Source organism: Rutilus rutilus, assembly GCF_951802725.1.
Source record: "Rutilus rutilus genome assembly, chromosome: 1".
In the NCBI taxonomy this organism is placed as follows: domain Eukaryota; kingdom Metazoa; phylum Chordata; class Actinopteri; order Cypriniformes; family Leuciscidae; genus Rutilus; species Rutilus rutilus.
In genome coordinates, this window is record NC_140209.1 from 26,277,337 (window position 1) to 26,295,990 (window position 18,654).

The 18,654-nt window shown below is 37.6% G+C and overlaps 1 protein-coding gene across 1 annotated transcript in view; it reads left to right on the top strand.

The window, feature by feature from the left end:
• LOC311277173 (interferon-induced very large GTPase 1-like) overlaps positions 1-18,654 on the top strand; it is a 74,392-nt gene that overhangs the window by 46,928 nt on the left and 8,810 nt on the right. The window contains exons 4-5 of the mRNA XM_084387360.1: positions 10,995-12,612; positions 18,211-18,299. Of these exons, the coding sequence (XP_084243486.1) occupies positions 10,995-12,612; positions 18,211-18,299 (1,707 nt within the window). The remainder of the gene's footprint in view (positions 1-10,994; positions 12,613-18,210; positions 18,300-18,654) is intronic.

An 18,654-nucleotide genomic window follows, 5' to 3' on the forward strand; every position in this document is an offset into this window, starting at 1 on the left:
TTTTCTTAAAATAAAATTAATTTAAATGAGTTAATTAGCCTTTGGCTAAGCCACACCCTAGAATGTAGATTGACCAATCACAGCGCAGCCAAGACCGAGCTCCGACAGAGGTCCGACACTTTTTCACAGCGCTCCATTGACTTTAACGCAGGCGTCTCATATTTTTGGTCTCCGCAGGCTATTACCGTCGTAGTTTTATCAAAAATATGGTTAAACGTTGTGCGTGGGGCATTTGTAACACAGATACGCGTTTCCCAGAGAGGTTGGAAGGGGGTGTCCGTTTTTTTCCCTTCCCAAAACCGAAGTCAAATCCTGACAAGTGTCGTTTTTGTATTAAACTGTGTGTGTGGACGTCCGCACAGTCAGCTAACGTTAAACCCCTCAAGGATCAACAAGCACACTTTTGTGTGCTCTAAGGTAAATTTTGCTTTTAACCTTACTGTGAAGTTATACTAGTTAGACAGTTTTATGCTGTTTGTTTTAGCTAACTTTGTTATTCAAGATACTTTGTTATTCAAGATAGGATAACGTTAACGTTGTGTGTTTGTATCTTGAATAACAAAGTTAGCTAACATCCAGCCGCTAGTCAAAACATACAATCCTGACTTAACTTACGTGATAACTAAACTATCGCTAAGCTTGCTTGCTAGCACCTTGATTCTTCATTAATTAGGGTAGAGAACCGAAATCATAACCTAAAACTGTCTAACTAGTATAACTTCACAGTAAGGTTAAAAGCAAAATTTACCTTAGAGCACACAAAAGTGTGCTTGTTGATCCTTGAGGGGTTTAGCTGACTGTGAGGACGTCCACACACACAGTTTAATACAAAAACGACACTTGTCAGGATTTGACTTCGGTTTTGGGAAGGGAAAAAAACGGACACCCCCTTCCAACCTCTCTGGGAAACGCGTATCTGTGTTACAAATGCCCCAGGCACAACGTTTAACCATATTTTTGATAAAACTACGACGGTAATAGCCTGCCGAGACCAAAAATATGAGACGCCTGCGTTAAAGTCAATGGAGCGCTGTGAAAAAGTGTCGGACCTCTGTCGGAGCTCGTTCTTGGCTGCGCTGTGATTGGTCAATCTACATTCTAGGGTGTGGCTTAGCCAAAGGCGAATTAAACATCAATTTAACTCAATCCTCTTGCAGATAATGGTCAGTTAACATCAGCACACAAGCATGAGACAAAGAACTTAACAAAAAGATCATCAATGCATCAGCAACTACATAGTCACTGCCTTTAAAAGTCACTGCAACATGCTTTATTATTGTCACCATTGTTGAGATTCACAGGCTGATTATTGATGTCAGTGTGTCTAAAGTCTATCGATCAGAACATCATTAAAGAAATATATTGGATTATATTGAAAATGCTGAAAATGATTTGCTGTAGAATCACAGAGCTGCTGTAATCAACAAGGTAGACATAACACTCTAAATGAGATACACAACATTTTTTAGAGTGTGGTGGACTCAAATGAAATAAGCTCAGTATATATATTTAATGGCAATTGACTAATCAATTTCCTCAAATAAAATGAGTTATCTCAGGTTTTAATTCAGTGCATTATTAATAACAGTAACATACTGTAAATATTACAGCTGCTCTTATTTTGCTGCTTTTACAGGTGTGCGATGGTGTATAATTTTACGGTATAATTGTAGTTTATGATGTACAGTACTCTTGTAAATTGACAGGCTTACTGGCAACCAAAATTGCCAGTAAGGTGCTGTAAATTTTACAGCAATGTTAGCCTGAGGGTTGTTCCATAAAACAAGATTAGAATACAAGCCAGGCTTATTTTGGTTAGTCAGACTTATTGTCGGTGGATTCTGTTTCATAAAGCAAACTTAAAATAGTTCAAACTCAGTTACCCTGGCAACTTATGCTGGGAAACTGGCCTGGTCCAGGGCAGGCTAACTGTCAGGCTAAGCCTCAGCTGTTACACAGATCCTCTAACACTGACCGACAAGAACACAATGATATTACCACTGACACTCTCTCATACCATTATTGGACTTTATTAACCACTATTTGTCCAAAAATAAATACACAGTATACAGAAAATCAACCTAAATAAGGCTACAATGATAAATTAGACAATATATATATAGATATAGATATATAGATAGATAAATACAATATATATACTACAGGGTTTCTTTTTTTGGCTGAATGTTTGTGCCCAATATTTAATTAGATAGTTTTAAAGATTTATGAATACATTTCTCTCTGGTTTTGTTTGGCAGCTGTAGTACATGTTTATGATTATTAGAAGAACATTAGAACACAATCTAAAAAAAAGCTTTTTAAAGCAGAAGTTAAAATCACAAAATTAAAAATAAATATTACAAAAGCACAGTATAATTTTAACTGGTAAGATGAATCTGAGCGTAGTAATTGACAGTATATTAGCCTACATTTGATTTACCCCATTACAATAGTCCCTTTACAGTTATTGCTATTATAAAAATACACTTGTAGGTTTAAAATTCTAAATAAGGCACATCTAATGTCCAAATAACAAATATTTTAGCATATATATATATTTTATGTACTTTATTGTGGCTTTCAATTCAAACACATTTAACACAATTATACAAATGGACAGTTCCTTTAAAGACATCATATTTTCCCCCAATAAATATTCATTATTTTTCCTTCTACTTTTTTTTTCTTTTGTGATAATACCCACCAAAAACCTAAAAAACACATGATTAGAACAATAACCAAAAAGTACATAGTTAGACACTTTTACATATGATTTAAGGGGAAAAAGAAAAAAAACAATAAATAAATATTAATAAGAATTTAACATTCACATATTTATATCAAACTATTATAATGACACATAATTCCTAATAGTTATTCAAGTAATATTATTTGAATATTAGGGGTGTAACGATTCATCAACTACATCGATGTATCGATTTATATTCCTACGATCCAACTACATCGATCTGTGCTCGGCAAGTTGGTCTTCCGGACGACATATATCGATCTAACATCGTTTTAAAAGGTAATGAATCGATTGTATCGATACTAGGAAATAACGCATTGGATTTAAGCACGTCAGACTTTATATGGATGTTTTTTCTTAGCACTTTTACCCCTGGTTTCACAGACAGGGCTTAAGACTAGTCCTAGACTAAAATATAAGTCTGAGCTGTTTCCACTGAAATAAACTTGCACTGACTGATCTTAAAAATATATCAGTGCCTTTTTAGTTTCAAGATGCACATCGGTAATGTTTTTTTTCTAAGCATGTTTATAAAAATTACTTAAATGTCCTAATTGATCTATGGTCTAATCCTGGCTTAGTCTAAGCCCTGTCTGTGAAACCGGGCCTTAATGATAAAGGCGCTAAACGTTACTCGATTTAAGCCTGTTTTATGCTTCTGCGTCGAACTGCCGCCGTAGCTACGTCGTAGGCTGTGTGTAGCGCGCGTACCCTACGGCGTACCCTGACGTGCACCTCTCCAAAAATGTAACAACGCGTCAATTCTACGCGGACACAAGCGCTGTGATTGGTCTGCCAGAACCCCTCCCTCGGGGTATAATTAAAGGCCAATTTATACTTCTGCGTCGAGTGTACGCCGTAGTGTACGTCGTAGGCTACGCACGTAGGTGACTCCGTCGTGAGCATTTATACTTCTGCGTTATGTCTGTGTTGCTCTACAGTTACACCACCGAGACGCTAGTTGACGGGGGCGGGTTTTAATTTTCCACTGTGTTTAGATTCCTCGCGGCTGTTTTGAGTTAGCTACTAGCGTCTGAAAGAGAGTGGATCATGTTGGAGTTGGAGCTTATCGAGGTGGAAAAACAGTTTTTGTGCAATCACTAAAACTAAAAGGCAGAAACGAGAGAAGGCGTCGGAGGACAAGGTACGTGCGACCTGTGAACCTGTTGACGGTTGAACCGAATTTAAAAATGACAGGCGGTGCAGAAGAACACGCCGGAAATGTGTAGGAGGAAATGCGATGCTACCAAGCCGACCAATCACAGATCTTGCGTTCCGCGTCGCCGCGACGCGTAGTTACATTTTTGAGGAGGTGCGCGTCAGGGTACGGCGAAGGGTACGACGTATGATACGCGTCTATGCGTATGCTACGCCGTACCTACTACGCGCACCCGACGCAGAAGTATAAATTGGCCTTAAGGCCTCATTATACTTCTGCGTCGGACCTACGCCGGAGCCTATACGCCGTAGGCAACGTGTTGGTTTTAATTTATACTTCTGTGTCGTTGTCCGCGTTGACGCGTACCTAGGGAGCGTGTGAAACCCCGAGGGAGGGGTTCTGGCAGACCAATCACAGCGCTTGTGTCCGCGTAGAATTGACGCGTAAGCCTATCTGTGACGTCGTCGCCATGCGTGACGCGCCAGCAGCAGCGCAAAGACAACAAGCAGCGCAAAGTCTCTCACCTCAGAAGAACAGACTTTCCTGTCTCTCAGCCGCTATACTGCAGTAGCGCGCACTCTTCAATTGCACGCGCAAATGCGCCGGAGCGCGCTGTATCACTTCACTAAAGTGCAATAGACATACGAGAATGCAACGTTGTAAATTAGTAAGTTAAGAAATAAAAGTAAAATACCAATAAATTACGTTATTGGTACATCATGTGTGTTACCATTTATCAGGAGCAGTTTCCATGTTTCTTTACCAGTTCATCTAAGTATTGTGTATCACCATGGTAGCCTAATTGTTGTTTGTTTCCATAACAAAATGCAACTTACTGGTTATGTTGTATATTTTTATATGACTGTGGTGGCTCATACCAAGATTGTATTAACAAAAACTAGTTTGGGACTACTATTTAATAGCTTAACCTCGCAGTGCCTACTGTTTATCAGTATTTGTCATATTCTTAAAAAAAAATTTGTATGTTAAGTAAAGGGGGACAGAACTTGTGTGTCAACCATTTTTGTGTAAACAAATGTATTTTAATAGGCCTATATAATTCCTAAAAAGGTGGGTCGCTGCTTGATGACCATGGGGAAATGTGGGTCCCATGGCCAAACTATTCAAAACATCATTCAATGTTGTGATAATCGTAATTAATAATCGCAATTACAATTTCAAGGGAATAATCAACAATTATAATTTTTGTCATAATCGTTCAGTCCTACTTTATTCAAATAAAATGTGAATGCATTTGACATTAATTGTTGTTTACTTGTTTGTTTATATCCATAATTAATTGATACCTGATTCCCTTACAAGAATTTTTGTCTAAAAAGTCACTGAATCGATTTCAGGTCACTGAATTGTTTCGGATCGTATCGTTCTAAATGAACCAATATCGTCCTTGAATCGTATCGACAACCACGAATCGCGATACGAATCGAATCGTTGTTAAAACGAATCGTTACACCCCTATTGAATATCAAATATTCAATATTAAATAAGTCAATAAATAAAATAACAAATAACTAGAAATAAAGGGAGGGAGGGTTATATAAAAATGTAGTTAATGTAGGCTAATATATATTCCTTTATTTTATGGAATATTCTTTGATTTTAGAGTTGTACATATCTTTTCAAAATGTATACATTTGCTCTTAATTTCATGTTATCCTCTCCATAATGTACTTTAGAAACTAAATCTACTCATTTAAAACTGGGGATTCTTGCTTTCTCCAAAAAATTATTGCATTAAAAGCTGTAATTCTCAGCATTCTAAATAAGTATACATCATCTTTATTAAGTAGCATAGGTCCTATACCCGAAACTATATTTTGTATCTTTATATATTTAGTTTCTTAAAATAAACTTCCCTGAATTAGGCTACTTCTGTTCACTGCATACTTTTGTTCACTAGAAGTTCACTGCAACTTATCCAACATCCTAAAGATAAATTATTATAATTAGAAGATATTTCTAGTGTTATAAAATATCGCATATTAATTTTCCAAGCAAAATGTATATTTTAGTCAGAATTATTGCGCTCCTATTTGGCGCGCATGCGCGCAGCAGCGCTCGTTCAATATGAAGATTAGCAGCAAAATGGATACATTTGCATGACTTTCTAACATTTACAGATGGAGAATATAACTGTAAAATGTATGTTTTGCACTGAGGGGAAAAAAAACATCACAAACGCATAAAACAGCACAAATGCTGTTTGATGGTGGATCGATTTGATCCACGATCGACCTCTAGGACTGCTTCAAAAACGCGTGCACACGCAATTATCTAGACTTGATAAACCTGGATCAAATTAGTGAGATTGCGTGAACTTCAATTACCTTTTATGGAACCACTTTAGCCCCAACTTATTTGTTAGGCTCATTCAAGTTCGGTTTCGGAGTTTAATCCCCGCTTTTCTAAGCGTCTTTTATGGAACAACCCTCTGGATGCCAGCCGAACTTAGCCCTTCCAACAACATTTGAGGTCGGGAAGTTCAGTCTGTACTTGATCCGTTGTGGGGCAACTATGTTCGAACCAGAGCTGTTCGGACCAATCAAATTGTCAGGGCGGGCTTTATACGATGAAGGACAGATTATCAACAGTAACGTAATCATCCACATAACCAAAGAGCGCTTGGGTTGAATTCGTTTACAACAACGATGACTGCCGCTGGAGAATTGAGATGTGTAGAATCCGCCATCGTGTCTGTTATAGAAGATATCGACAGCGCATTAATTTTAAAAGAGGAACAGAGAAACGCTATCAAGGCATTTGTCGATCGGAAAGATAATGAAGAACATACGTCACTTACTCCGTTGCTCTGAATGGTTGGAGGCCTATCCAATTGAGTGCAGCGGCATTTTCTTTCCTGGTTCGGTTGAAACACGCCCCTTAATCACAGCCCAATGGAGCAGTATCAGACTCATATTCTGACTAGAATCTGAGTATGACAACATCAGACTACAGCAATGTTTAAAATTAAGGGGAAAATCATTTTAATGAAACATCATCATAATGAAACACCTTCATTCATAAAAAGATGGCATTAAACAAGTATTTAAAATATACTGTTTTTATGTTGTTGTTTCTACTTTAATTTGGATATTAACTGTGAAATTATTACAAGTGTTTTTAATTGCGATTAATCACAATTAATCACAGAAGTAAAAAAAAAAGTGTGATTAATCTAGTTATTTTTTTTAATCGATTGACCACACTATTAAAAATATTCAAAAACAACTATAAAAGGTTCACAAAATAAAATAAAGATATTGGCAATACAGTTTCACCTCCATATCATTATAAAATAATATAAATATTCTTTTTTTTAAAAACAACTATAAGAGAGAAGGTAAAATAAAACGTAAAACAGACTTACATACAACTTCACACCATATTGTTATACTGATAAGCAACTTTAAAAAGATATGTCTTAACTCGCCTTTTAAAAATGTGAAAGCTAGCCTCTTTCACTAGCCTAGAAATCTAGAAGCACCCTAGCGGCAGCAAAATGTATTTTGCAGCCAGGGTAGTCTAGCAACTCTCCATTGACTTTCGAGCTGGAAAAACCTAAATTGGGTCAGGCCAATCACATCATGTATAGAGTAGGCGGGGCGGGCTTAACATAATGATGACAGAGTTGCGACGGTTCCCTGCTACTTGAAAACAAAGAATGGCTGCTGCTGCTGGAGAACAGTCTTTCGAATCGGCTTTGGCCGCGACTCTGGAGGACTTGGAGTTAAGTTTTTCTTTGAGAAAAGAGCAAAGAACGGCACTTAAGTAATTCTTAAAAAAAGGAAGATGTGTTCAGAGTTTTGCCGGCCAGATTCAAAAGTTGAATCTATCAACTAACGTTAGCTCCGCTGTTGGAAAAACGCTCTGGTTGGTTGAAACGCTGTCCTATTGCGTGCAGAGGGAATTTGAAAGACAGCCGTTTATCCCGCCCCTCGGATTGAGCCGTGTCTATGGTGAGTTGCCAGACCTAACATCTTGATGTAGGTCTGGCCAGGCTGCTCTTTCACTTCATTTGATAGACAATTCCAAATATTTGGATCATAGTGGTTAAGAGAAGTACCATCAGATTGTTTATGATTTACTGTAATGTGCCAGAAGATTAGAGGATCTTAAACTACGATTGGGAATGTATTCCGACAGACAGTCTGCAATGTATAAATGTGCCAGATATGCAGAGCTTTATAGACCAATAAAAGAACCTTAAAAACAATCCTTTGATGAACTGGTAACCAATGTAATTCCATTAAAATCAATGCAATATGCTCTCTCCTTTTTAATTTAATTGGTATTCTGGCTGTTGCATTTTGTATCAATTGCCCACATAGCAACATTGTAATGGCCCAGATCTGGCCCAATGTGGCGTGGAATGACGGCCCTTGGGTGGCCAACTCCTGTTTGCCAGATCTGGGCCACAAGCAGGCCATAGCAATGCCACATGTCAGTCAAGAGCAAAGAAAAAATATATAACTGGGCCGTATCTGAGCCACAGAATCTGAGTATATTAAATATAGAGTCATCTCAGCCTTAATAAGCCTGTTAACAAGCAGAATCACTGAAGGAATGAAGAGAACAGAAAAAGAGACGAGCAGAAACACAAGAACTACAACTGACTTCAGACACAGCCTTAGATGAAATCAACTGAAGAGAAAAGAAGACATTAAATCTGTGAAGATCTCAGCAGAGGAGGATTAAACAACTCCACAAACAGCATTACCAGCTTCACTTATTACTAACCAGATTTACTTTATTTCTGTCTGACGTCTACAGAAGTTTTTATTGCGAATTAAAGTTTTACTGAAGCTTGCTTAAGTTATTTAAATACTTCATATTATGGATATTTGAAAATATTTACAGATGGTTCTAAAGAGCCCAAAGGTCATTGTGGTATTGGTATTTATATACCAGAATTTGAGAAAAGATATGGGTATAGAGTGAGTGACCATTTATCAGTGTATTCAATAGAGATGACTGCAATAATAACCGCCCTTGGGTGGGTTGAAGAGACTAAACCTCTTAGATCAGTTATATGTACTGACTCTATGGCAGTATTACAAAGTTTTATAACAGATAATGCAATACGTGAAGATTTGGTATTAGAGGTAAAGCACCTTCTTTTAAATCTTATAAGTCTTGGACTAGCGGTGCAGTTCTGTTGGATTCCAGGCCATTATGGAATTGATGGTAATGAAATTGCTGATAAATTAGCTAAAAAAGCTCTGGAATTTGACCAAGTAGAAATTCACATTCCATTGGGTAAAGGGGATGCTAAAGCTTTAATTAAATCACAGATTATGCTAAGGTGGCAAGATGAATGGGAGTCAGAGAGTAATGCCAGACACTACCATAGGAACCAGAACTGTGTTGGAGGGAAAAGAATCTCCTCATTGGGTCTTAATAGACATGAAGAAGGTATTATAACCAGATTGAGGTTGGGACACACAGGCCTTAATTCTACTTTATCCTTAATAGGTAAAAGTAATGGCATATGCTCTGAATGTAAAGTATTGGAGGATGTTACCCATGTTTTATTTAGATGTAAGAAATTTGATCAATTCAGACAGAAATGGAAAGACTCTGACACAGGAAATGATATTCATAATATTTTACAGGAGCAAGAAATGCAGGGACAAAGAAGCAAGTATTTTATTATGTATCTTAATAATACAGGTTTATTTAGTGGGTTTTTTTTTTGGGGGGGGGGGGGGGGGGTTGATATAGTTTTATGATTTTATGATTTAAGATGTCATTTGTCAACGTCCTTTTTACACACTCCTGTGTAGTATTCCAGTAGGTGGCGGTATATATCGTAAAGATATGATCTGCCAATAATCAGAAGAAGAAGAAGAAGATATCTTTTGTTTTTATTGTCAGCGTAGATTTTCTTTTATGTTCATGTTTGTTAAAATCTTCTAACTGATTGGTTAGGGTTAGCTTAAAGATAACTTAAACCCTAACTGACTGGCTGTCTTTCAGTAGCTGGTTATTTTAGTTGATAAAGTTATAAATATGGATATTTTTCTTACACAAACATATCCCTTCGCTTCGGAAGGCTTTTATTAGCCCCCCAGAGCCGTGTGTGGCTTACATTTATGATGGATGGATGGATGCACTTTTGCAATTTGGGCTCCGATTCACTGCCAATATAAAGCGTGGTAGAGTCAGGACGTTTTTTTTTTTTTTCATATAACTCCAATTGTATTCGTCTGAAAGAAGAATGTCATATACACCTAGGAAGGCTTGAGGGTGAGTAAGTCATGGGGTAATTTTCATATTTGGATTAACTATCCCTTTAATGAGAAACTGCACATTACATTTATATTTTGGGTTCATCTTGCCTTTACATAATTTATGCATCATCAATACGGTGTATATTGATTTTTTTTTTTTTTTTATCACTCATTAACTCACTTATTGCATTAAACTATGAATAGGCCTTTTTTACAAGAATTGGAAATTATGTCAGTGCAGAGTAAAGCTAGTTCGACTACAGGTCTGTTCCTATTATATTAGTATGTTATTTGTTTTACATCATCAGATATTACAATGCATATTTACAGATATGTCCAAAAATACAAGTGCCCAGGTTATACGTTTAAGTTTTCACTTAGTGTTATAATGCACAGCCAGCACAAAACAGATACATAGAATGACAGAACTAACTTAATTATAAGCGGCATCGTTTAAAATGAGATGAAATAGCATTTGTGATAGCCCAAAGCTGATTCACAAGGCTAATATATTGCTGGGTCTTCATCATAGTTGTGAAATGTTCTAGCTTTGTAGAGTAAAAGCACTGGCAGTACATACATTTTCATTGTAATGAATTTGTAAAAAGACTGATTCCTAATTACTATTTTTTTTAAGGCACTTGTTCTTGTTAGGCTTTGTTGTTACCAGAAAAAAAGCTTACCCCGTTAATCTAAAAAGCCAACTTTTAGCATCAAAGACATTAAAAAAAATCATCAGATCTTCAGAAGGCGTCATCAGAAGGCGATTTTAGGCAGAATATCAGTCTTATAGGCATATAGTTTGTAACTCACACCCTCATTCTCATCTCTGCAGACAGAGGAATCTCTGAAGACAGATGAACCAATGAAGACAGAGAAACCTCCAAAGACAGAGGAATCTCCAAAGACAGAGGAATCTCTGAAGACAGATGAACTTTCAAAGACAGAAGATTCTCTGAAGACAGAGGATTCTCTGAAGACAGATGAACTTTCAAAGACAGAGGAATCTCTGAAGACAGAGGATTCTCTGAAGACAGAAGAACCTACAAAGACAGAAGAACCTCCGAAGACAGAGGAATCTCTGAAGACAGAAGAATCTCTGAAGACAGAAGAATCTCTGAAGACAGATGAACTTTCAAAGACAGAGGAATCTCTGAAGACAGAAGAATCTCTGAAGACAGAAGAATCTCTGAAGACAGATGAACTTTCAAAGACAGAGGAATCTCTGAAGACAGAAGAACCTACAAAGACAGAAGAACCTCCGAAGACAGAGGAATCTCTGAAGACAGAAGAATCTCTGAAGACAGAGGATTCTCTGAAGACAGATGAACTTTCAAAGACAGAGGAATCTCTGAAGACAGAAGAACCTACAAAGACAGAAGAACCTCCGAAGACAGAGGAATCTCTGAAGACAGAAGAATCTCTGAAGACAGAGGAATCTCTGAAGACAGATGAACTTTCAAAGACCGATGAATCTCTGATGACAGGCGAACTTTCAAAGACAGAAGATTCTCTGAAGACAGATGAACTTTCAAAGACAGAGGAATCTCTGAAGACAGAAGATTCTTTGAAGACAGATGAACTTTCAAAGACAGAGGAACCTCCGCAGACAGAGGAATCTCTGAAGACAGAAGAATCTCTGAAGACAGATGAACTTTCAAAGACCGATGAATCTCTGATGACAGGAGAACTTTCAAAGACAGAAGATTCTCTGAAGACAGATGAACTTTCAAAGACAGAGGAATCTCTGAAGACAGAAGATTCTCTGAAGACAGATGAACCTCCAAAGACAGAAGAACCTCCGAAGACAGAGGAATCTCTGAAGACAGAAGAATCTCTGAAGACAGAAGAATCTCTGAAGACAGATGAACTTTCAAAGACAGAGGAATCTCTGAAGACAGAAGAACCTACAAAGACAGAAGAACCTCCGAAGACAGAGGAATCTCTGAAGACAGAAGAATCTCTGAAGACAGAGGATTCTCTGAAGACAGATGAACTTTCAAAGACAGAGGAATCTCTGAAGACAGAAGAACCTACAAAGACAGAAGAACCTCCGAAGACAGAGGAATCTCTGAAGACAGAAGAATCTCTGAAGACAGAGGAATCTCTGAAGACAGATGAACTTTCAAAGACAGATGAATCTCTGATGACAGGCGAACTTTCAAAGACAGAAGATTCTCTGAAGACAGATGAACTTTCAAAGACAGAGGAATCTCTGAAGACAGAAGATTCTTTGAAGACAGATGAACTTTCAAAGACAGAGGAACCTCCGCAGACAGAGGAATCTCTGAAGACAGAAGAATCTCTGAAGACAGATGAACTTTCAAAGACCGATGAATCTCTGATGACAGGAGAACTTTCAAAGACAGAGGAATCTCTGAAGACAGAAGAATCTCTGAAGACAGACGAACCTCCAAAGACAGAAGAATATTTGCAGAAATCTTTAATGCCAGGTAAAGACAATATTTTACATAATTTAAGTATACACCCTGAGAGCAGACCAACATCGAAACAACATTGAAACAATAACAAATCAATCTTGCTTTATGTACAACAGGATCTTAAATATATTGAATAAATCATACTTTATTTCTATGCCGTGAATCATGTCCTTTTGACATATTTTAAGCAGAGACTGTGTAGAGCTGAAATTAACATGGAACTGAACCACAAATTCATTAACTCCAAAATCATTGATTAAACAACTCAGAAACAAACAGCATTGCCTTTTTTTATTTTTACCTTTAACCAGTTTAATTTAATTTATGTCAGACGACTACAAAACTTCTTACTGAGAATTAACAGAAGTTTAGATGTTGATGTTTTATTGTTTCGTTACCATTCGTTACCATTATGGTGATCAGTGTTTGCTTTAGTTGGGCTCTTGACCCCTGACTTTATAACATTAGTTTTTTTTATGGCTTCTGTAACTGTGTCTTCATAAAGCACATTTGTTAGACAAAAAAAGAGAAAATATGATCAGGGGATGTTGGCTTTATATTCTAATGATAACATAATTATGATAATAGTTTTGAATTAAGCCAGACTCACTGTTCTCATGCAGTTTAAAGGAGAACTCGGTAACTCTAGCGAACTCTACTCACTTCTTCGCTGATTTTCCCTTTTGTTGTCGCATGTTTTCCCCACGAGCTCCCCCTACAGCTGTGGGAGGGTGTATATTTCACAACACGGTCGTAAAAAACTCACTTGCGGCGGCCTCCTCCCCCTCTCTACCGCTGCTCATGTGCGTTTGTTTTGATCAGAGCAAGCCAACTGTATCACGTGGAGCTTTGTCTACCGAGGTGGGTAATCTGGTAATACATCATACATGCGTGTTTGTTTATGTCGAATTGCTGTAAAGCAATTTGTGTTTCGCGCTCATTCTCGTTCTCGCTTTTCACGAGACTTCCAATTTCTATCTTGCTGGGACGGTAGTCCCCAAGTTGCAAGGTTGGTTTTCCGCCTGGGAACGCTGGGGGGAGCGGGGAAAGTCACCAATATCACCAGAACAGGTTGTTTAACCATCCAAATGATTTCTAGACAGTTTTATTACGTTAAAAAAGTTACCAAGTTCTCCTTTAATTCCATTTAGAATGTGTGTTACATTATTAATACGTACAATAGCAAACAGTTATGAATGATTTGAGTGATGCCCAATAAAAAGCATTACATCATAACTTAGACATAAAAATCAGCATATGAATCTCAACAATGGTGACAACAAAATTAAATATTCAGATAAACAGATCAACTACCCAAAACAGGCTACTAAAAATCACAACAAAAGCACATATAAAAGCAAATAAAGAAAATAGTAAGACCATTCAGCTGCATAATTTATTCATGCCACAATGCATGCTTGTGTAGACAGTGTAGTTCTAACAGTGTAGATTGTAAGCAGACAGTCTACTTGTAAGTGGACGTTACTTTGCTTGTGTCGTTAGTATGAGTTAGTCACGTCCGGGTAACCGAGGTAGGTGTTTGATTTTATTTGTTGTTGATGTTGTGGAAAAATCGATTGTGTAATGCTTATTTAATAGAAGATGTGTTTTGAAGTGTGTATTGTAAGATTTATTGTGGCTTTGTTTGTTTTAGTTTCACGGTGTGTGAAAGAAACAATAAAGATATTTGCACCGGTCGAACTCTACGCAGGTTTATTGATGCCAAGGGCTGCTACACTACTAATACTCTAAAAAGAGTTAGTTGACATATAGTTACAAAATTACTTATAGTTAATGTCCAAAGTGGACCATCAAAATAAAGTGTTACCCATATGTGCCTTATTAACACAGTTACAGCAGCCAGAGAAAAGTTAATGTTGAAAAGTCAGGTCAAGTGCCCAAATAAAGCAAACACTGATCACCCTCATTTTATGTTCAGGGTGCAAACCTGATGAAAAATCAATGTTAAGTTTCAACCTTGATTCACTGTTGATTTAATGTTGGTCTGCTATCAGGGCACTCTCCTTAAAAGGTTCTGTCAGGCGCTTCATACATACTGCTTGTTTAAAGCAGGTGTTCATCACTAATACTCAATCATCACTTAATTAACTTTAACACTGCTTCAGTGTTACATTAACACTCCCTAGAGTGGGACCTTGTGAGTAAGTAACATGCAAATGAAGAACATAAAGCAATTAATCCTAAGTGTTATAAAAATAAATAAACATTAGGCTTGTTCGACTTCATACAGCGCTGCACAGACCGATCGGCGGCTGTCCTGAAGCAGTGCATGCCAGTTAGAAATTGTCACCGACTGTGACGTAAGCCATCAAAGTACTGTGAAAGCGATTCGAGAGCAGCCGGCTGACTCATTCTGCGCTGTTTCTCCAGAGCGGCTGCACGAGCTCTGATGAGGACACAGCAGTTCCACGATTGACCAAATCCACTGCATGATAACGATCACATGTGTTTTGTGTTTATTTGAACACCTTCAGTTCCACTAATGCTCACAAATCTTCATTTTTATATTCAGAAAATTTGGAGTATTTAATATAAAAAACAACAATAACTATGCACAATAAGTTATTATCCCCTGCATTGAGACAAACACAAACCTCAAGATTCAGCGCATGAATCTCAACAACGGCGACATGCTTCATACCGCAATGCATTCTGGGTGCATCATACAAAACTCAGTGGCTCCCCGAATGCAGAGTACAGGAGTACAGTCTAGAATAAGTAGAATGTAATGGCTCGTTTACACTGAGCGGTACGGTACGGTACGGTACAGTACGCAATTATTTCCATTTCCACTGTCAAAAGTTGTGAATGGTACCAAAATGCAGAACCGCACCATACCACTTTTTGGGTACCCTTCCGTTGGGGTACCTAGCACAGTGGTATGGTACTAAAGGGTGGAGCTAGACTCACTGCAGAACGTTGATTGGTTGACAGAGTATCGTCACTTGCGAGTGCTACAAGGGGAATGACAACATAAGCAGCGCCATTTTTTTATATACAGTTGAAATATAATACTACTGTTTTTGTGTGACGAAATGAAGTTTTAAGAGTTTTTTTAAAAACTTTTAAAAAACTTCAGTTATTTAAAGCTCAAATCTGGGGTTTATTTATAAATCTTTATGAAAATTTTATCCAGGTTGTGAGATCCAGGCGATCAGCGGGCGCTCGGCGCTCATGTACCCCGCCTGGAACAGCCTTTCCTCGGCTAGTCCTTCTGACGTTTGCCGCTGACTCTGACGTCTCTGTAGTGGTTAAACATGAGATATAATTCGTCTTGTATATCTAACGGGCGATATTTGGTCTTGTGAATCTATCATTTGTTCCATGGCCAATCGTTTTGGCTGAGGGATAAGTGAAGTTTCATAACTTTATATATTTAAGCTATTTAACTTTACCGTTGTAAGGTTAGACTAGAGCGCTGACTTTGTATGTTTGCCTGAATTGTTTGCTTTATTTCTTATTGTATAGCTTCTTGTACCTTTTACTTATACTTTTATAATGGGCTAATATTGATAAAACTGAAATTTAACAAAAAGAGACTGGGTTGAGTTTTGTCTTTTTAAATTTGAATACAGTAAAGATGATCACTGTAATGTTGTTTACTTCAATATCTGTTGTTTAGTACAAATGTACATATTGCCTGGACCATATTAAAATGTTTAATATTTTTATATTATATTTAAACGAAAAGAGGCAGGGTTGTGTTTTATATTTAGTTTTGTTATAAATAGACTAACGTTACATGCAGTGAATTTAATCAATACGCGTTGCCTGAACCACATTTATGTGGCTATAATGTTTAAGATTTTTTAAATGAAAACGAATAGAGGCAGAGTGGTGTTTTATAACATATTTTGTTTTATTGTTGCCTAAAATATACATACAGAGATAAGTAGCAGAGCGAGCTGAGTAACACTTTCAAGAACGCGCTGTTCCATTTGCAGAATTACCGGACTCGCGTCCTCTGGAGTCATTCTCCTGAGTCGGACTTGGCAAGTCCGAACTTTGCGTACTTGCTATTGAGAAACGCCTAATGTCGGCGCTTGGTTTCCTGTGACAAACACGCCGAGAAGCAAGAACAAGATCTGCTGTATGTCATCCATTGTTGTTCATTTCGCATTCTTCTTCGCTCAAAAATGACGTCGATCGCTTCTTTCCGGCATAGGCTACACCACGCCTATTAAGTAAGGGTACTGTTGGCAGTGGAAACGGTAGCCGATTCATGGTTTACCGACCCGAACCGTACTGTACTGTACCGTACCGCTTAGTGGAAACGAGCCATAAGTGATAAGGAAAGCATGGTCATGCAGGTTTCCATTGCACAGCATCAGGAACATCAGGCCCTTCCAAAATGAGCATGCAACATAGCTTCTCGTTCAGGCCCTTGTCATTTATAGACTGAAATATTGCAGTGCTTCCAACATTGCTGCACTTCCAACTCATAGGTGCATATTAACCTCTACAATTGATCCAGAATGCGAGCAGCATGACTGGTCTTCAACAAGCCCAAAAGAGCCCATGTCACACCTCTGTTCATCTCTCTGCACTGGTTACCGGTTGCTGCTCAGGTCACGTTCAAAACATTGTCTGCGTTTACATGCAAACAAATAGTTTTATTGAAAGTACATTTTGCTAGAAAAAAAAAAGCTTTCACTAATCCTTAGATTAGTGGAAAAGATGTGGAAAAGATAATACTACATTTCACCAGGCCCGATGCCAACAGCGCACAATGTAATATTTGCGACAAGATAACTTCTGCCAAGACCGTCAAACACAACAAATCTGATCTACCTATTCTGATCAGAATAAATTTAAGAGCAGAAAGTTGCTCCGTCTTTGACTGCAAGAAGAACTGGAGCGTGTCACAAATGAATTGAAACTTAGCGTTATAGGCAGATAGCAACATTGTTTCGGCCCAGATCTGGCCCACATCTGGCACTTGTGGAATACTGATCTAGCCCACATGCAGAGTGGAATGATGGTTAGGTTTGAATATCGTTACACCACTATATATATATTATGACATGAAGTGTCACGTTTGTGATTTGTATTCATCATGTAGGCTATAGCTTCTAATCAATAAATGAAATCAGACTTGTGATTTTTATAACATCAAATTGCTGCTTTATTTATTCAGAAACAAGAATTTTACTTTTCATTTTATTAGTCTAACAAAAACATTGGTCCCTAAATAAATAAAACATTCTGGGTGGGCCAGGACCATGGGAGGTTGTTGCTGCCGGCTAGTGACTGTTGACTGGAATCACACACCAGATGAGTCATTCTGTACTCACGTTCAAAAGTTCAAGGTGGCAATCCAAAACAGTGAATATAATAACCATACAGACAATAGTTCACCTAAAAAATGAGGTGACACTATCGCTGGCATTCAGTGCACATACGTGAGTCATCAAAAGTGCATAATCAAGTGCATAGCTTACTAATTCTGCCTTTTATGTTCCACAAATTAAAGTAAATATTTTAAGTTTGCAACAAAGGTGAGCAAATGACACAATTTTTGTTTTTAGTTGAACCCTAAAATCTTCAGTGGTAAAATTTTACAAACTAGTGCCGTTTTCTCTCTTTCAGATTCACCTGAAAACACAGAGAAGGGTGTAACAGGAAACAGCCTCTGTGAGCAGTCGACTGACGGTTTTGAATTAAATGATCCAATACAGGTGAACATTCACAGAAGTTTTAGTCTTTTTTATATTAATGCCATTTTCTTCCATTATCTGTGTCACTGTATGTAGACATCACGCATACTGAAGTTCTGTCTTGTGCATGTATATTTTCAGAAAGAAAAGCTTCAGGATTTTTTTAAGTAAACCAAACAAACCTGATATTATGGTTAATTGTGAGGTATGCAGCTTCTGTGATGCCAGTGGCAACTAGTGGAATTACAAAAACAAAGCATATTGTCTCAACAGTTAAGAGTGAACAGTAAAAGTTCAGCTATATTAGACATATTTTAGAGTTGTCACCATGTGTTAAAAGTAAGCAGTTGAGTAGGCTAAGTAATGTTTGACCATA